Raw genomic sequence first — 18,725 nt, forward strand, 5'->3', positions numbered from 1 at the left:
ACACCTAGCTGCCAGCCCACGGGTAGCGGGTGGTCGCGTGTCAATGCCTGGGTCACAGTCACCGCCCCCTTCACCTCCCTTCCATATGATTTCATGTTACTCTCGTTTCTATGTCGTCACTTCATTAACATGATGCATGACGGCTCGTGCAATCCTAAGCTCTCTAACCCGAGGCGCTCGGCATCTGAACCGCGCCCGCGTCTCCAACGACGACCCTGCCTCTCGCAAGCACGAGGGAAGCGTGAGACATCAAACGTGTGCCATGACACCAGTCATGAGGTCCTCGTCCTCTATCTGCTCCAGCTCCACGGCGGCGTCGCCTTCCCGGTCCATCTCAGACCGCTTTTGCTCCCGTGAAACATGCCGGAGGTAATCCTTGTTGCTGCTGAGCCGCGTGTTGGAGACACGGTACAGGCCGGTCAGATGCTCAATGCTGTGGTGGCTGCGGGCCACCTCGACGGCAAAGTCCTTCTCTGACAGCGTATTCTCTGTGTCGGTGAAACGCAGGTAGCTCTCCCCAGCCGTCGGTCCCTCCTCGATGCGCCCCTGTACCATGTTCGACCGTATCATGTCTTGTACCAACGCAAGAGCTGCCTGGTCATCCGGCAGTCGTTGTCCCGTGCGAGCATCTACCGTTGTGCTCCTCACCTCGCCAATGGATACCCGCAGATATACTTTTCGAAGGTTGATGATCTGCCACTTTGGATACGCCGTCATGGTCTCGGCTACCAGCTCCGCGTTGCTATCGCTTGACCAAATGTCTTGGGAGGTTTCGAATTCCTCCTTTAGTGCTGCCGAATTGGACGTGTCGAACAAGGCCGCGAACGAGATGTAGCGCTTGTTCAGGAGCTGGTACGCGTTTTGTGCGCCTTGCGGCGTGTGCGCGGGAAGACTGGGCGCCTTTCCCTCGTGCATCAAGCCCACGAGCAACCACTTCTTGTGCGCTGCCACCATAATCGCGCTCGCACCCCTATCCTTGCACGGATGCGTGATGACACGCTCCAGTGCCGCGCGGGCTTTGGCCCAGTCGCGCCTCTCCATGTACGCCATGCCACAAAGCAATCCATATTCGAGGACTCTGGCGCTCGTGATGGGACCGGATCGAGCAGTAGCAGAAGGCATGAATGCCGGGGTGGGAACGTCTGGGTCACACAACGGCTGGCTATCCTTGGAGTTGAGCATGCCGGGGAAGAAGAGGATGTCGGCGCCAAGAAGCCTGAGAGCCGGCTCGACGGCATTCGTGGCGAACGCGTTGGCAGCGAGACTGTGGTGAAGCGGCGTGAATGTAGAGCCGTCGGGGTCGATCCGGAGCAAGGCTGTCGTGGCTACTTCCACGGCAACGAGTGGCTAGACAAAATTGTCAGCGTCGACGGGAAAGGAGCAGCCACAGCAGCAGCAGGGCCACGCTGGATGGTTCGCCTACCGGGTAAAGATCGCCCCTGACGACCCTCTCGAGCAGCGCCAGAAACGGCCCAATTACGTAGCGGATCTGAACTGGGTCAAACAATATGAGGAACTCCAGGAGCTTGTGCAACAGCGGCGGCCGCTCATCGGAGGCCTCGTTGTTCTCGGCGAGAAGTATGTCGAATACGAAGAAGTAGCCGATCGAGTTGACTTCGGGGTCGAGTGCCTGTACGGTGTCGGAACGAGCCACGGACGGGGCTGGCGAGGTGAGGGTAGGCAACAACTTACGTCGAGGAACTCGTCGGCCACGTCACGGACGGCGGCCCGCGCCTCTCTGGAAAGGCTGCTGAGGGCAGATACGTAGTGTTTGATGGCCGCGTCGTACTGCTTGCCAGGCTTCGCGGGGCGCGCTGGCGGCGCGGGAAACGCCTCGAGCGCTTCCCAGGCTTGCTCCATCTCGGATCGGTGCGAGCACGCCGCGGGACGTGGGCGGACGGGGAGGCTGCTGGCTGGATGGGCGCTGGCGCTTTGCGGGGATGACGATGCCGCGGCGAGGGAGTGTTTTCTGTTCCGAGCTAGCGACGGCTCAGGTGGTACATCCTCGTCGGCAACACAGCCGCGTCCGAGAGTGGTGGTGGTGGTGGCGGTGCAGGAGCAGAGCCGCACGCGGTCGATGGGAAGGAGGCGACGGGCCCACGATTGCGCCTGTGTGCGGATTGTGAGGCGAATGGCAGGTGGTGGTGGTGATGATGAGGTTGTTCGTTGTAGCTCCAAGCTTTGGTGGGGGTGGGGGATCCAGCCCAGCAGCAGCCAGCCCAGCCCACCAGGCCTATCCTAACTAGGTAGTACAGAGGGTGTCCAGTACCTCTAATATGGAAGCTCACGCTCGCATCCATGGATGCCTAGTAGATGGACCGAACAAAACCGCCGAAACAGCCATGCACTTCCAAGGTTGGCCGATGTTGAGCCGCATGCAGACCCGAAAAGGCCACCGTCACCACTAGACCTCGCACGTCTACGTTACGCACACCCGAACCATTCATTCATCGCCACTAAGCAACGCAGAGCAAAAAGTGGTTTCCACTAGACCTAGGCTTCTGCACTGCGGCGTCGTCTATTGTTCTATCCTTCGTAGAGTCGTGGCCCGTTTCACCATCACCCATTTTCGCCCCAGCCCCTGACCTCTATTCGCAGTCGCAGTTGCAGTCGCAGTTGCAGTCGCAGTCGCAGTCGTAGTCGTAGTCGCAGTGCCATTATTCCTTCCTTTCCTCATTGGCATCTCTCCAGAGTCTTGTCCCCCTCATCGCCTCGCCGTTCCCATCTGCATTCGCAACACCCTCAGTTGGTGAAGCAAGGCATCAATTCTTTGTTGTTTGGCGACAGGCTCCGATGAGGAATGCCGCACTTCATCAATGGCGAGTCGTAGCTCAGCCTCTGACAGACTGCGATTCATATATACGGCTGCCACGTTGTTCGCCAGCATGCTCTGTTGGGCCCTCGGCCTAGCTGCGACGTACGGAGCAAGCGGAGCAAACGGATCAAACGGAGCAAACGAGCCATCGGGCGCGGCAATGCCATATGTCCCTCCAGTCATCAGGCCCTGCACGGGCTGCCCTGGCCACCTTCCTCCGACGGCGCGATAGTGGTGGCTGGGGATGCCATTGCCTCCAGGCCGGGCGTTGTTATTGTGGTACCGGGGCTGCTGGGGCTGGCCGACGACGTGGGCTGCTGAGGGTGGGAAGGCCTCTTGCCCGCGCTCTGTACCGATTCGGTAACGTGCTTTGATGGACTGGTTCGGGTCGGCGTCAACAGGACCTGTTGCGTCCTTTTTCGTTTCACGCTGACCGGGTCCCGTGCGCCCTGGCTCGCCCCTTTTCGGCTTCTTGGCGTTGGTGTCGCTGGAGTCTTTGCTTTCTGAGGCTTTGGCGCGCTTCGTCTTCGGGGCGTTGCTGGCGTTCGCGACGCCGGAGTTGGGGGGTTGTATCGCCTCGATGGCGTCTTCAAGGTCGCCGCCTGCTTCTTCGCGTCAACGCTGCATCTCGACTTTGTTTTTTTGCTGGGGGTCACTGCCGGAGATTGAACTTGAACGCTGGAGAGTCTGCGCCGTTTACCTTTTGCGGCCAGATCCTCGTCCTCGGACTCGTCTGCGGATTCGGCGCCGGCAAACTCGTCGGAAGAGTCGGAGGATTCCGGCTCGACACCCTCGGGCAGCGGTATGCCTTCGAGAGTGGCGTTGGTTTTGTAGTTGATGGCCTTTTGACAACAATGTTAGCTTCACCGAGTACATCAGGCCACTGCCTCGTCGACTTACGTTTCGGCGTCTTCCACCACGTCCCAACTGCTCCTTGTTCGCTTCTGCCTCGAGTCGGGCTTCCTCCTCTCTCTGCGCCAGGATCTTATCCCAAACGCCCGAGCTGATGGGTTCGGGGGCCTCATCCTCTGCGGTGCCCAAGCCGTCATCGAAACCTTGCCTCTCATTGGCCCAGACGCGGGCGTAGGTGAATTGCGTGTCGGCAGAGCCCTCTTCGTCCGCCTTTGTCTGTTCCAGCTGTGAGCGGTCCAGGAGTTTGTCGACCGACGGGCCGTCGTAGTGTATAGCCGTCGTCTGGTAGTTTTCATCAAAGAGCGCTTGAGCGCCATGTTTCAAGATTGACTCCAAGTCGTCACCAGCAAGGTCGTCGTCGTCCATGCTCTCAATCAGCGCATGGTCGAGAGCCATCTTTTTGCGGCCCACTTGCATGATACGCTCCTCGACGGTATCTTTGGTCACAAGTTGGAAGCAGAGGACCTTTTGCTTCTGGCCGATGCGGTGCGCTCGGGATAGTGCCTGAATGTCCTGGTGCGGATTGAAGTCTGGATCCATAATGATGACAGTGTCTGCCGTCGCCAGGTTGATGCCGACTCCACCAGCCCTTGTAGACAGCAGAAACGCGAAGAGCGGGGAGTCTGGTGCGTTGAATAAGTCGATACGACGCTGCTTTTCCAGGCTTGACATTGCGCCATCCAGTCTTCTGAACTGAAAGCCCATGCCTGCGAGACAGTCTTCCAAGATGTCCAGCTGCTGGAGGAATTGGCTGAAAATGAGCACTCGATGCCCTCGCTCCTGAAGCTTTGGTAGCATTATCTCCAGCAGGAGAAGCTTCGCCGACGCTTCCACGAGATTTCGATGTAGGATCGCTTGGTCATGGTGTCGCTCTTCGATGGCTTCCGAATACATGAAAGGATGACAGAGACATTTGCGTAGCTGCATCAGGATGTTGTTGAGGCTGCCGCGGTCCTTGCTCTTCATCTTGTCGTTGGCAAACACGGCTCTGATGAGTTGTGGGTTCTTGGCCATGATGCTCTTCGACAGCTTCTCCTGAATGACCGTCATCGTTACGGGCAGTATAATTTGCGCCATCGGCGGCAAGAACTTAAGGACTCCCGCCTTCGTGCGGCGCAGAAAATAGGGGCGAATTTTTTCGTGCAGCCTTGGTAGGGTATCCTTGTCGAGCACGGCATACTCCTCGTCGAGCGATGCAGCATCCTGGCTCGTGTCGATGAATTGGAGGAGGTTAAAGAGCTCCCGCTTGTTGTTTTGCAAAGGCGTGCCGGTGAGAAGAAGTCGAAAGGGGATTCTCATGGCGCGCAGTGCCAGATACAGCAGGCTTTGATCATTCTTCAGCCGTTGTCCCTCGTCCACCACCAGCCCGGTCCAATGTACGTTCTTGAAAAGAACCTTCGTTTTCGGGTCCTGGGCCGAGTCATATGACATGATGACGACGTGCGCCTTCATATCGCTGGAGCCGTGAGGAAACAGCTCATACTTGTACGCGAGCTCCTGCGGCTCCCGGCCGCCGTGATAGGTGACCACCCGGAGACCCGGCGCCCACTGCTTGAACTCTCGGCGCCAGTTCGGGCAGGTCGCATTGGGAACAACGATGAGAAACGGCCAGCACTGGGGGAATGTGAGCATTATAAGCGAGAGACGCATAGAGGAATAACATACCTTTGGTTTTTCCTGGACCAGGTACGTTACGAGACTGACAACCTGGACCGTCTTTCCCAAGCCCATTTCGTCGGCCAGGACGACGCTCCTTTCGCCATGATAGTTTCCCAGGAGCCAATTAAGGCCCTCTACTTGGTATCCCATGAGTTTTCCTCTCTTGAGGCCGGCAGGCTGAACATCAACCTCTTCCAGGTCGGCGGCCCGAAACACCTTGATCCGCTCTCGGATCTTGGGCCATGGCTCGTTTTGAAAGTATTTGCCTTCGACATACTCGTGGTATGCCTCTCGGAAAGCACTATAGGCCTCGCCCATATCCTCTGTGGGGGGCGAGTCCCAGACGACATCATCGTAGCCTAGGCCCTGGAACTTCACCAAGACCTTGCTCACACTGGTGATGTTTTCCAGCTCGGCTGTCTTGGATTTGGCTCTAGGGGCGCTCGACCTCATCTTCACGTTGAAGACAATGTCAGCCAAGAGGTACTCCTCGGGAATTGCCTCCTTCTCTGTCAGACTGAGCAGACTGTGCTGGGCATCCTTTTTGCCAAAGGAAGTTCGCATCCCGGCCGCAGACACGCCGTAGACCCAAGCACCTGACATCCACGTGCAGTGGAAATAGGAGCGGGTTTCCCATTTGATGAGATACTCCTTGTCGTCGTCGCTCAGGCTGTCGTACGGCAGAGTGAGGCTCTCCTCGGTCACAGGCTGGGTGGACGGTCGCCAAGCAACCAGACGATGGATCTTGTGCTTTGTCGTGCTACATTCGTTGCATTGCCAGTCAACCATGTAGTCCTTGAGTCGTTCCGAGCTGACATCCGTTCCTATCGGCTCACTTCCGGCGCGAGGAAGGTGGTCAAGATGCCAGCCTCGGTGACAGGTGACGCATCGGAATAGGAGCACCTCCTTGTTGTTGATCAACCTTGGCGAGACGGTTGTGATGGGATCCGTGCCGCCATTTTCCTCGCGTAATTTTTCTTCCTGGCGGGAAGTCTTCTTCTGGGAGAATGGCGCGCAAGCCTCGCCAGCTTCTTTGCAGGTTTGGCACATGCTGTGCCTCGGAGATACTTTGTCCTTTTTTCGGTATATATTGATGCAGTACCTGCACTGCAGAACAAAGCTTTCATCTCCAATCTTGGTTACGAGGTGATCTCGTTGGCTTCGGACTCCTAGACAGTGCTTGTGATAGGAGAGGCTGCATCCTTGGCAGTGAACGATCTGCCCACGCTGCTTCGATCCACCGCAGGTGTGGCAAGAAGCCATATGCACCGTGCCAAATGTTGAATCAGCGGGCAGCGGCTGGAACACTTCCCGAACTGATACCACCTTGGGAGCACCAGGCAACTTGTCCTCTACCACGTAGAACGACTCATCGTCCATTAAGGCATCGTCTCGCATGTCAAACATGTTTCTAGTGGCCCTGGAGGAGCGGCGAGGCTGCTCGAACTCAATATCGGAGCCATCGGAACCGGTTTTGGCTTTCGCACGCGATCGCGCCAACTGTCTCTGGATTCCAATTCTGTTGGTGCGTTGAAGGGCAACGCCTCGCCGCGACTTCTTGTACGAAATGTCCGACACGACGGGGCGAAAGTCGCCGTCATCTTGATCCGAAGGTTGCTGAGGGTCATGTGCCAGCTCATCGTTCTCCAGATCAACGACACTCTTAGTGTTGGCGGTGTAGAGACTGGCTGGTTGGGGTGGACGTTGCCGCAGTTTGCGGGTCTCGCGAGTTGCTCGATCATTCAGCACGCCGTCGCTGTCATCATCAGACAAGAAGGACTTGGGCGCAGAGGCCTGGCGGGAGCTGGGAGCCCGCAGTCGCAAGCTGCGGCCAGCTCGCAATCTCCGTTGTCGGGGCACATCTTCATCGTCCATGTCAATATCCATGGCACCGCCCTCGGACTCCAAATCGTCCCCGTCGGAATCCCAATCATCCTCAGAACCGTGCTTGCGTTTGCGGCTCGACATGTTTCGGTTGTTGAATAATCGCAGCGCTTCGGAGCCGTTCTCAAGAAGCAGCAGCTCTTCTGACGTTATCTAAGGGCTGCGTTAGTCGTGGTGCTGTTGTAGCAGTTGACGAGGGCATGGAGCAATTGCGAAGGATTGGGTTTATTAAGCGGCGCAAGATATGTGTGAAGGGGGTGGAACGGCGGCGAGGGTAGGCAGATGTGAGGAGCGTGATGGACTGCCATCCGATCCAAAGAGTGCGGAGCACAGTGCCCCAGGTCAGGCAGAGAGCAGGCGAGAGGTGTGCAGCGTTTGCGGTGGAAGCTACCGCAGAAAGCTGCTTGAGCGAGTGTGCTGGGCATGGCGCAACTCGGCGGCTCGCCTCGCCGGCGTGGAAACCACAGGCCCCATGCGTTCATAGGCGCGAGTGGCGCATACATTTGCTGGGGCCGTGCATCACAGGAGACAGCATAGACAAAAATGGGAATCACGTACCAACTCTTGTCTGCCATCAGTCATCTCGACCCGGTATTCGACTTTGCCTCGGCCAGGAATCGCATCCGCAATGTGCTCAACGATATGGCTGTAAACGTCGTCGTATTCTGCGCGCAACTCGGGCGGCATTTCTGGTATGGCGATCTCGAGACGGGTTCCGGGTGTGTCTTGAGGTGTCGGCTCGGTCGGTCGGTCAGGCGATATCTCTGAGAGCTGCGGCAGCTCGTCCAGCAGAGGCTGGGCCGGTGGCGAAAGCTGCATCTCTCCATCTTGCGTGGTACCATCTGCACCGTGCTCAATCCCAGTCTCGTTCATCGACACAACGGGCACGTCCGGGCTGCTGTGGCGCCAGTTGTCGCCCTCCTGACCGACCTCGCTGGTGACGAAGTCGAACGAGATCTGGGGTATTGGCGGGGGGTGGTCTGGGCTCGAGATACCGGCAGCATCAGTCGAGGGCTCTGGTTCCCGGATAGCGTCGAGCAGCTTGGTGACCGCCTCGTCCAGGGCGTTGTCATCGTCCATCTGCCTCGCGTGTCAGCGGTGATGCGCGCCTGAAGATGTCCCCGCCATGCGCCCACGGCTCCGGCGCGGCCAAGCTTACCTCGAGAGTCGGGCTCACCATGGCATTCGATGCCCTGGCGGTCGATGGTGGAGGTGGGAACCATGGGGTTGGTCGGTTGGGGTCGACTGGCGTGAAGAAATGATGCCAGGTCTGGCCATCGTCTGGCAGGTGTCAGTCGCAACAGCCAGCTGGCAGACGCGATTTCGGCAATGCGAGGCACGCGTACGAAAGTTAGTAGGCTCCAGTGCAGTCCATGGTGGGGCAGAGACCCGCATGCCAGGGATGACCCAATCAATGGGCGATTGGCGCTGTCACCGCCCGCGCCGTCGGGCGCCTGATCCTTGCAGCTGTGGTGGCAGAAAAAGTTCCTTTGCAGCTGATTCTACCTAATAATAATCGACAGTCCAGCAGACTGCAAGCCATGCTTCGTACGTAATTTTCTTGGGACACGCATACGACCACTTCATTGCAATTGCCGCATATAATGTCATGACAATTGCAAATAAACTGAGAGCCGTCGGCATGTGCCGGCCTCTCACGCGAGAATTATCACTTCGTCCATTCTCGACGACTTCCATCATCACCGCCCGCGCACCCAGGTTATCAGCGATACACAGGGGCTTACGCCAGTCGGAGAAGGCGACTTTCGGTGAGCGGTGGCCTTCAAGGGATGCGTCATCCAAAAAATCTAGAGACACACGAGGCGGCGCCAGAACTAGCAAGGCGCTTGAAGGCGCGGCGTCGTGGCGCCAGCAGCAGAAGCTCAGGAAGAAGCTGGACCGCAAGGCAGCCGACGATGAGGATGAAGAGAGTGGGCGGCAAACAAGGCGGAAGCGATTTCTCGATCCGGAATCCAACTTTGGCAAGAAAAGTTTGGTGTACCAGCTCAAGCACGGAGAACTGAAGGAACGAGCTGCGTCTCTAGATCTACAGGAGCCTGTCCGTCCTGCGCCTCGGCCTTACAATGACCGCTCGCGCCCTTGGGGGCCTGCATCTCGCAACGAAAAAGAGTCTGCCCGCCCTGCCAGCCGACCCTACAACGACCGGTCGCGCCCACAAAGAACAGCGCCCACCAAGGATGTCCGCCAGTCTCGCCCCGCAGACGACGATGACTCGCTTGGCAAAGCCGAATTCAAGGGACGTGGAAGGGGAATGATGCCGATGACGATACACTACACAACCGCGGCGTCCCAGTTTCTCTACGGCCGGTCCGTCGTCAAGGCAGCACTAGAGCAGGCGAGGCGCAAGCTCTACAAGCTGTACATCTACGGCGGCGAAAATCGAAAAGACTCAAAAGACAACGACATCATGATGGCCCTGGCCAGGAGACACGGGGTGCCCATCAAGATTGTTCCGAACGAGGAGCAACGTCTCATGGACAAGATGAGCATGGGGCGTCCGCACAACGGCTTCGTCTTGGAGACATCGCCGCTGCCCCAACCACCCGTGCAATCCCTGGGCAAGCTCGAAGAGTCTCCCACGAGGCTCGGGTTCCACGTCCTGCTTGACCATCAAACTAGGGAGGAGGAGATGGTCAACGGCACCGACACTTTCGTTCCTCGTTCCAATGATGTCACGCCAAAGCCGTTCGTGTTGCTTCTCGACGAGATACTTGACCCTGGCAATCTCGGGGCGCTCCTCCGCACGGCAAGCTATCTCGGCGTAGATGCTGTGGGCATCACCAGCCGCAACTCGTCTACGCTGACACCCGTCGTGCTCAAGTCAGCGGCAGGAGCCGCTGAGGAACTCAGCATCTTCACCGTTGACTCGCCGGTCCAGTTCATTGAGGACTCGAAGAAGGCCGGATGGAAAACGTACGCAGCTGTGGCCCCGCCAGACCGCAAGCTCGTGAAGCGGCATGGCGACAAGTTCATCTCGACCGACGCCATCGAAAAGATGAGCCCGCTGGAGCGCGACCCATGCGTCCTGATTCTTGGCAACGAAGGCCACGGCTTGTCAAAGCCCATCAAGGTGGCAGCGGACTATGAGGTCTCAGTCCCGCGGTTCGTGCAAGGCAGCAGTGTGGATAGCCTGAATGTGAGCGTGGCAGCCGGGCTGCTGTGCCACTCGTTTGTCAAGGGGTCAATGGCTGAGGCGGTTGCACCCGTAGAGACACGGCGACATGGTCGTGGCGGAGAGGGAGCGAGTGTCGCGGAGCAGGAAACCGACAAGGGCGAGTCGATTTTCTGAGCATCTGGTATCTAACCATCTCAACATGTAATATGTAACGATATGACTATCTCAACCCACTGCAGCAAGGCATTGGGGGCATCGCTGCGCAAAGAGTGTCTTGTGCTGAGCATCTATTTGCCCTCCCAACTTGAACCTAATAAGGTCAGTAGCGGTGCTGGAGTGGTGCGGGCCGCTGCCGTGCGCTGTGGGCCCCGTGGAAAGTGCCGGCGCCAGTACTACCTGTATTCGTATACTGTATGCGGTACGTCATGGACCCTGGGATGAGCCATGTGTCTTTGCGTTCCAGTCCTGTCCCGCACGGCGGGCTACGTACGGTGCGGGTTACAGTACTATTTCGCTGCGTCAACTTTCGCGATCATTGTACGAATCATGCAACAGTGCAAACGGGTTTTTCTTGGATTGGGAAATTTCATCCAATGCTTAGGGTTGGGTTCGAATGAGGGACGCTTGGATAGACCTCGTGTTCCCAGCCACCGATTTGTTACACCCGCCTAAAAAACCGCTACTGCAAATTATAAGTCGAACTCGCTTCTTTGGCGTTGGCAAACGTCGCACAACCAACGACTCCAGCGCCAGACGCATACACAAAGGCAAAGACGCACGACCGCGCCTCTGACGAGAGCGACTTCGGGTTACTCACGCATCAATCACGTGCGGTCGCGCTCCCATCAGTCCCGTCAAACGCCAGGATAGGCACGTAGCTACCCTGCAGGCGGGCTCATCGCCATGGCGCCCCCTTCGTCGATGCTGCTCCTCCCAGCCTCGATCCTGGCGCTCGTTTCTCAGGCCGCGGCTGCCCAACAAGTTCCCACGGCGGTCAAGAAGCTCTCTCTAGACTCTAGCGAGAAGATTTTTCCTGAGCACCTTGCCTTTGCGCCGCTGCTGCTGTCATCCGCTGGCGGGATCCAGGACAGCGATGTCTTTCTCCGGAACCTCAACCACCACAGCTATGACGACGATGAGGATGCTGCGGTGCAACGTCACAACGGCACGGAGCGGGTCTTTCGCCCAGCGTTCGCGCGCCACCTCGACGACGGCGAGGAGCAAGCCCTGCGGCGCGCGGCGGCGGCGCTTGCCCTGCTGCGTAAACGCGCCGCCAGCTGCCCGACTGGCATGACGAGCTGCGCGGACCAGGGCTCGCCCAACAAGTGCTGCCAGAAGGGCACCTATTGCACCGACGTGCCGGACACGATGGTCGGGCACGTCGCATGCTGTCCGGACGGGTCCAAGTGCGGAGGCGGCGTCGGCGACTGCCCCGCGGGGGCGACGAGCTGTCCTGCTGACCTCGGCGGTGGCTGCTGCATTCCGGGCTACGTCTGCCAAGGTGTCGGATGTGAGTGCTACCCAAGTAGTAGTACCAGCTTGTGAAGCGGTGATACGGAGACTACGAAGAGACAATCAATAGCTAACGGCCAACTGCAGGTGTGCCTAGCGCTTCGGCGACGCAGAGCCCCAGCGCCCCGTTGACGATCACATCCACCCAGACTACCATGGTCGGGGGCAGCCCATCGACTGTCATTGTCACGCTGACAGTGACGCGCACTTCGTCCGCCGCACCCACCACGGAGACGCAGACGACGACTGTCACCGCGTCCGGTGGCGGCTCCGCCACGGGCCGGCCCCCATGGCGGCAGACGGGCTCGTCCTCCGACTCGGAATCCACCAGCGCGACGACGACCGCGGCGCCGACCTCCCAGGGCGAGCCCACGCAGACAGGGTGCCCCACGGGCTTCTACGGATGCATGGCGACGCACGGTGGCGGCTGCTGCCGCACCGACCGTGACTGCCAGACGCACGACTGCCCGGCGGGCTCGTCGACGACGCTCGTGTCGGGCGGCCTGACGGTGGTGGTGCCCGCGACCGACGTGCCCAAGGCGACGGCGTCGGCGACGTGCGCGGGGGGTTGGTTCCTGTGCGGCAAGGACGCCGGGCCCGTGGCCGGGTGCTGCCCGAGCGGGTACGACTGCGGCACGGCGAGCTGCTTCACGGCGGGCGCGAGCCAGACGGGGAGCGTGCAGAAGGAGGCGCCGGAAAAGGGGGCCGCCGCGGCTGCCATGGCGAGCGGCGCTGGGCTGCGGGCCGCGGTTGTGGTGGCCGTGGGTGTGTGGGTGCTGCTGGCGGTGGCATGAAGGGGGGGGAGGCATCTTCCCCGGTGCGATGAGTAACGAATCATGACAGACAGCATTTAGAAGAAGGAAGACGGTGAGAGTCACGCCTTGGCGGATGTGCGGCTGCAGCGATGCGTCGAACAGCCAGGTATCACGGACCTTGCCCCGGTGCAAGCCACAACAACGAAACGAGGTAGTTATCAGTCGAACTTGCAAGTGCAGTAATACCACAACGTGGGGAAGGCAACACGAACATCACCGACGATTGCAGTACCGGAAAGTGAGTTCCGTGTGTCGTTGTCGGCGCCTTCGCCGCCGGGTCGTTCAGGTCGACGAGCTTCGATCCTGCCAAACAAAGTGCCTGCATCGCCATCGCCCACGGCTGCCACACGAACGCACGCGTGGCCAGCGCAACGCCGTTAGTACCTCGTACAATACAGTTCAGTCCTGTGTGCAAGGTACCTCGTACCTTGTTACTGCGTGCGTGTACGAACATGCCCACCTTCTGACGTCTGCAGAATGCTGGGCGACGCAATGTTCATGCGGGTCTCACGCTCGCGTGGCCTGACAGCACGAATCATGAACTCCAAGAAGTGCCCCCAGGCCGGCCAATATGTCGTTTCTGTACCTTGCATAAACCACGGAGCAGGGCTGGACAGTGCAGCTTACTTATTGCAGTGATTTTACATTATCCCGGTGTTGTGGAAGCCTCGCGAAAAAGAAACCCACTACGCGCAAATTCATGCAACCGCGGTGATGCTATAGTGTTTGTTTTCTCGCCTCGGTGGAGATGTATGCTTGGCAGCACGCATCGGTGTTCGCGCATTGCATCGCGACAAACCTAATTTATGAAGTCTAGGTGCCATGAATCAGCACCACTACACTACGTCTGTGCTCCTGGCTCCTGCTCCATGTCCATGGAACTTGGAAGCTGGAAGCCTCCAAATCCACCGGCTGGGCGCATAGGCTACGGAGAGAGGCGGGCAGGGGGGGAAGGAGAGAGGGAAACGTGAATACTATCAAGGTAGTCGCAGCGCAGGGAGCAAGGTTGCAAAGGTAGCGGTACCAGCTGTCATGCATCGACGTGCTGCATGTCAAGGTAAATAAAGCCACAGAATACACGGAAATGCGGCATGCCCACGAGCTTGGCCGGACGGAGAAGGCGCCCAGCGACCATCGTGGGAGTCGCGACCCAGGCCCGCCTCATCATCAGGCATTGCGGAACAAGCTCGAAGGAAGGACTTGGCAAACTCGGTCGGCACCTGCCTGCCTATCGTGCTTGCCGTGCGCTGCACTCGTTCCTGACTGAGGCAGCCTATATTCATATCCCTCCCCTCCCGAAACGCCAGACTGGCTGCTCTGCTCTGCTCTGCTCTGCTCTTCTCTGCTTCTTTTACTTACACGCACTCCAAACATCCATTGAGCCCAGTCAGGACTGCACGTTCCTCCTCTACGGGCCTTCTCTCGTGCCACCACCATCTTGGAACGCCTCGTTTTCTTGGGAACCTCTCTTTGCACTGCATTCACACCCTCGTCTTATCAGCTCCCCGCACCAGTGCCACCACCACCACCAACGACAACATGAAGCGCTCCGCTCTTGTCGTGGCCTTCATGGGCCTCGTGCTCCCCACCGCCACGTCGGCCTCGCGCCATATCGTCCGGCAAGCGGACAGCAAGGGCGGCGACCCTATCGACGACAGCAAGACCAAGGTTTGCTACCCCGTTGTCACGAGCGGTACTATCCCTCCCTGCATCGAGATTGCCACCATCGAGTCTGCTTGTCAGCCCAATGGGACCGACGCCGCCGACTACCAGGCACACGCGCAGTGCATGTGCAAGGGCAGCTTCTTTGCCGACTGGAAGGGCTGCCAGAACTGCCTTCGCGTTCACGGCCTCCGTAGCGAGCGCGACAACAATTACTGGAATGGCGTCATCTCCGTTGCCTCTAACGCTCTCTGCTCTGGCACCCCAACGGCCGTCTTCAGTGACTTGTTCGCGTCGGCGGGATCCAACACGGAGGCGGCACCACTGGCCACCTCTGGTGACACCAAGAGTTCGGATCAGTTTCCCGGGAAGACGGAGGTCGGTCTCTACTACACGGCAACGGCCCCGCAGGGTCCAGGCCCAATCACTGGTGCTGCCGCCACGGCCACTGAGCAAGCAACGGCCATGGACACCGCAGCCCCGGAGTCAGGCTCGGTTGTCACGTCGGGTGCGTCTGTCACTAGCAGCGCAGGCGGCAACCGGACAGCATTCACGCAGCCCGGTAGCTCGTCGACTGCGTCTGCACCACTAAGCGCACCGACCGCTGCTGCTCCCCGCGACGGTTTGGCATCTGGGCTGGCGGCGGCGGCGGCAGCAGCAGCAGTGCTGATGATGGCGTTTTGACTTGTGTGAGAGTGTGAGGAAAAAAGACACAGCTCGAGGCGAGAGGTCAATGGGCGGATGAGTAATTCTTAATAGACTGCAGGGGTTAGCAGCTATCAACGATTAATAAAGACTTTCAACAGGCACAGCACAGCCAGAAACCCATAACAGTGATTCGCAACGTGTTTTTTTCTTCTTTATTTCGATTGTAACCTGAAGGTACTGCTCGGTAGTTGAACAGAATTTTGCCCTGCCAGTTCTGATCACAGCAGGTGCCTCGCTACGAGGTAACTGCTGCGTGCCCCTTTTGGTTTTTCTTCACACTAATTGACCCTCGAACACACCCGCCTACTCGGGCATGTGAGTGAAGGGCTTGGCCAGGTGCTCCTGGCAGAAGGGTAGCTTGCTAACGGTCCAGATCTCCGTGTCCTATGTTGTGGTCAGCTCATGATGCTCGTGGCGTCATCACGGAACTGAGGGAGGGGGCGAGTCTTACGGGCTTCAGGTTCTTCTTAATATCGGTGTCAAACGTGCCAGCCTTGAGGGCGATGATCTCGGGGGCGGCATCCGGGTCGTGGGCGATGGGGGAGCCGCACTCGGAGCAGAAGATGCGGTGGACGTCGTGGCCCGACGAGCCCTTGCTGGAGTACTTCTTGACGGGGCCGTTGATGGTGAGCTTGGCCTTGGGTACGACGGCGACGAGGGCTGCGGTTCCTGGGTCAGTGTCTGTCTTTCTTGTGCCTCTGCTGCGGGGAAGGGACGGGGGAAGAGAAGGGGGTGGGGGGGGGGGGGAATGATGTAAACGACGTAGAGGGTAGACGCACAGTACGTGGAGCCGGACTGGCGCTGGCAGTCGTCGCAGTGATCATAGCCCGTGAGGAGGGGGGCATCAACGTCGACCGAGTAGGTGACAGCCTTGCAGAGGCAGTGACCGGTGAGAGGCATGTTTGCTGTTTTTTTACCTGTCCGAAACTGCTTGTCGGAGGGAGGACGAAATTTTCAGGAGCTTCACGCGGAGTGAGAGGGGATGCGAATGTTGTCAAGTCGACGACTTCAAAGGCTCTTCTCTTCCACCAGCGGGGTAAAGAGCAAAGCCGGACCGGTATTAATAGGTGGTAACTTTGTATGCAGCTCCAGGGAGAGCTGGGCAGTCAGGAGGAGCTTCGGTGGGGCCGGCGTGGGCTCGATGACGTGGGACTCGATAGCTTGAAGAGAGGATGCGCCCGCGGTGCGGTGGCGCGTCGGTGGCAGGACTGATTGGCGATGGCGTTTCTCCGGGGCGGGCTGACACGAACGCGTTCTGTGTTTTGGCTCGTCGATTCAGGACGCCCGTATGTATGGCGGAGGAGTCGATGCTTTTTATGTCCCGGCCGAAGCCCTTGGTGTCGCCGTGGCTTTCTGGCTGGCGTTGCGATCGTGGTGTATCCGCACAAGGCGTCTGGCCATCCCAACAACCTCATGCCATCAATTGAGACGTTCGGACCTCGTGCTATTTGTCATGGACAAATGATCATGGTGCCGTCGAGATCCAGACCCTTCCGTGTCGAGTGCGGCGGTCGGAGTGCGGTGCCCCTGTCCTTGACGGACCCGACCCGATGCCTGTGTCAAACGGCGCGACGAGGGAGCCCCTCACCTCGCGAGCGGGGCAGCCGATTCACCCGCCGGCACCCGTACCTGAAAGATTTGGAATTGCCGCCGCGCCAATTGCCTGGCGCGCAGCAAATGCCCGTCCGTCCCCCCCGTGGATTGAAACATTTCCCGATCGCATGGCTCATTGTGACAGTCATCCAGCGGCAGTGGCTTGCTGGCTGGCGCACATGCCATGCTGTGCACGGGCGATGGATGAATGGAGTGCGGCTGTGCTTCGCACCTGCGGTGCCGGCGGCTTTGGCTTGGACTTTCGTTGGATCCTGTCGCTGGTTGACTCCTTGCCTCGCTGGCGGCTTGCAGTGAGAGACCTTCGGCCCGCTTCGGAAGAAGTCGTTAGCCCATTAAGCTATGTGCGTCGACAAATACTCGTTGACAAATAGCTAGCCATCGCTCGACGATCTGAGCATCATATGCCAAAGAGGAAGCTGTTCAATAAGGAGCCTGACAAACAGCAGATCCCCACGCGCAGACAAAACAGGGTCGCTGCAAGAAGCTCCGTGCTGCCAAACATGTACCTATCCGATGTCACTAAGCGGAGCACCGCCGACCGATACTCACGCTTCACCTTGTCGCTGGCATGTGCCAAGATGTACGCATCCATAGAGGAGATGCGAAAGTCGCGGATATCGACAACCCGAGACCCGGGCGGACCGGGCGGGTCGACCGAGGTTGGGGCAAATGGGATTCGTTTCGGCCTCTGACGAAGCCTCTGAATCAGCTTGAAGGATGCAAAATCAACGAGTCCCGACGCGTGCAATGGTGGCGCGCCCTTTTTCAAGAATATGCCGGGCAGGACCTGTGGTTTGTCCACCCAAACTGTCCCGCTCTCCGTGAGCTCGCTGAAAATGCCTTCGAAGTCATGCGCGTAGCGAACAAACCGCGTGTAGAAGATTGGTGTAAGAACTCTGATCTCAACCTGGTCAACCTCTCCGGTCGGTCTCTCAGCCGTTCCTTCAGAGATATAGGTTTCCTTGGAAATATCGGTGATGCCACTGGGGATATATGTTACCGAAACAGGGTTTGGTGAACATCGGACGCGAAATTTCAGATATTCGCGGAACGCCGCCTCCAGGTTCCTCTCGGAGCTGTCTGCGTGCCTTCCAAGACTTTCTTTGAGCGGCTCGGGACGGTACCAGACATGGAGCTTGTGCCTGTAGAACAGGACAGCGGCTTCCTTGACAATTCGCGGCATGGTCACAAACCCGACCCAGAACCAGCTCATCAAGAACCTTGTCTTTTGGAGGAAATCCATGGCCGACGGATCGATCGCATCGCCCTCTGAGAACAGGCGGGCGACAAGCTTCGGATGACCCTTGGAAGAGGCTAGATTGATGGTAACATCAATGCCTCGAAAGCCCTGCATGCCAGGCCCAAGAGGATCCCCTGCAAGGACCGAGTAAATCCCTTTGCGCGAGTTAAACGGCGACACGTGGAAGTCCTTAGCTACGGTGCCCCGAATACGCGCGGCACGGGAGACACCTTCGCGGTCGGAGAGGTGCTTGGCCTCGCCAGCAAAGTCTCGTAGAAGAAAATAAGGCCGTCTCTCGCCAAAAGTGTTGTTGACCTCTAGCACGATTGCCGTCAAGATTTTGTCAGCCGAGTAGAGATACCAGAAGGACACGGGGTTGAAGTGGTATCCCAGAAATCTAGCTGCCGTCAAGAGATAGGCATGTGGAAAGTCGGCAGGATCCGCTCCCTGAACGTATCAGCATCAGTTGACTTGACTAGAAAAACACCAGAGGCGAACCTGAGACCTGAGGTAATTGTCCAGCTTTCCTCGAAGCCCAAGCCAGGCATGGCCCCGCTCCAAATAGTCGATCGCATCAACATGGTACCATGCGCGCGCCAACTTCGACGAATGCTGCGTTTCCGCCGATATGATCCCGTTTACATCGCCTTTGTATCCAACCGGTATTCCGGCAATGAGGTAAGAGTAGCCAAATGAGTGCTTTTTTGGAGACATGCGTGTGTGCGTCGTCCGTGACGGAACCAGAAACGGTTGTCCGGGTCCGCTCCA

At 58.5% G+C, this 18,725-nt stretch overlaps 7 protein-coding genes across 8 annotated transcripts; 3 read left to right on the forward strand and 4 right to left on the reverse strand.

Annotated features, from left to right (window-relative positions):
• Positions 1–4: 4 nt before the first annotated feature.
• Positions 5–2,172, reverse strand: JDV02_006654 (uncharacterized protein). Its single transcript, XM_047988070.1, has 3 exons — positions 1,693–2,172; positions 1,424–1,630; positions 5–1,347 (listed from the first exon to the last, which is right to left on the reverse strand). Exons 1-3 carry the CDS (start codon positions 1,858–1,860, stop codon positions 250–252), a joined length of 1,473 nt encoding a protein of 490 aa, XP_047844062.1. The 5' UTR covers positions 1,861–2,172; the 3' UTR covers positions 5–249.
• A 313-nt stretch (positions 2,173–2,485) lies between these two features.
• Positions 2,486–8,557, reverse strand: JDV02_006655 (uncharacterized protein). 2 transcript variants are annotated; one of them, XM_047988071.1, is made up of 6 exons: positions 8,430–8,557; positions 7,829–8,350; positions 5,393–7,423; positions 3,716–5,341; positions 3,516–3,657; positions 2,486–3,417 (listed from the first exon to the last, which is right to left on the reverse strand). In XM_047988071.1, the coding sequence occupies exons 1-6, from the start codon at positions 8,448–8,450 to the stop codon at positions 2,705–2,707; spliced, it is 5,055 nt and encodes a 1,684-aa protein (XP_047844063.1). In that variant the 5' UTR covers positions 8,451–8,557; the 3' UTR covers positions 2,486–2,704. The 2 variants fall into 2 exon arrangements, with proteins under 2 accessions (XP_047844063.1, XP_047844064.1); XM_047988072.1 differs by having other exon boundaries at positions 2,486–3,657.
• Positions 8,558–8,784: 227 nt separating this feature from the next.
• Positions 8,785–10,637, forward strand: JDV02_006656 (23S rRNA (guanosine(2251)-2'-O)-methyltransferase). The gene has a single exon (XM_047988073.1). The coding sequence runs from the start codon at positions 8,880–8,882 to the stop codon at positions 10,578–10,580; it is 1,701 nt and encodes a 566-aa protein (XP_047844065.1). The 5' UTR covers positions 8,785–8,879; the 3' UTR covers positions 10,581–10,637.
• A 403-nt stretch (positions 10,638–11,040) lies between these two features.
• On the forward strand, positions 11,041–13,086 carry JDV02_006657 (uncharacterized protein). Its single transcript, XM_047988074.1, has 2 exons — positions 11,041–11,916; positions 12,006–13,086. Exons 1-2 carry the CDS (start codon positions 11,310–11,312, stop codon positions 12,710–12,712), a joined length of 1,314 nt encoding a protein of 437 aa, XP_047844066.1. The 5' UTR covers positions 11,041–11,309; the 3' UTR covers positions 12,713–13,086.
• Positions 13,087–14,272: 1,186 nt separating this feature from the next.
• Positions 14,273–15,079, forward strand: JDV02_006658 (uncharacterized protein; the record flags this gene model as incomplete). The annotated part of the gene is made up of 1 exon (XM_047988075.1): positions 14,273–15,079. One exon carries the CDS (start codon positions 14,273–14,275, stop codon positions 15,077–15,079), a length of 807 nt encoding a protein of 268 aa, XP_047844067.1.
• Positions 15,080–15,406: 327 nt separating this feature from the next.
• JDV02_006659 (uncharacterized protein) lies at positions 15,407–16,003 on the reverse strand (the record flags this gene model as incomplete). The annotated part of the gene is made up of 3 exons (XM_047988076.1): positions 15,407–15,487; positions 15,555–15,763; positions 15,883–16,003. The coding sequence occupies 3 exons, from the start codon at positions 16,001–16,003 to the stop codon at positions 15,407–15,409; spliced, it is 411 nt and encodes a 136-aa protein (XP_047844068.1).
• Positions 16,004–17,114: 1,111 nt separating this feature from the next.
• Positions 17,115–18,671, reverse strand: JDV02_006660 (uncharacterized protein; the record flags this gene model as incomplete). Its single annotated transcript, XM_047988077.1, has 2 exons — positions 17,115–18,404; positions 18,456–18,671. 2 exons carry the CDS (start codon positions 18,669–18,671, stop codon positions 17,115–17,117), a joined length of 1,506 nt encoding a protein of 501 aa, XP_047844069.1.
• Positions 18,672–18,725: the final 54 nt, after the last annotated feature.

The sequence above is a fragment of the Purpureocillium takamizusanense genome, chromosome 6 (genome assembly GCF_022605165.1).
Source record: "Purpureocillium takamizusanense chromosome 6, complete sequence".
In the NCBI taxonomy this organism is placed as follows: domain Eukaryota; kingdom Fungi; phylum Ascomycota; class Sordariomycetes; order Hypocreales; family Ophiocordycipitaceae; genus Purpureocillium; species Purpureocillium takamizusanense.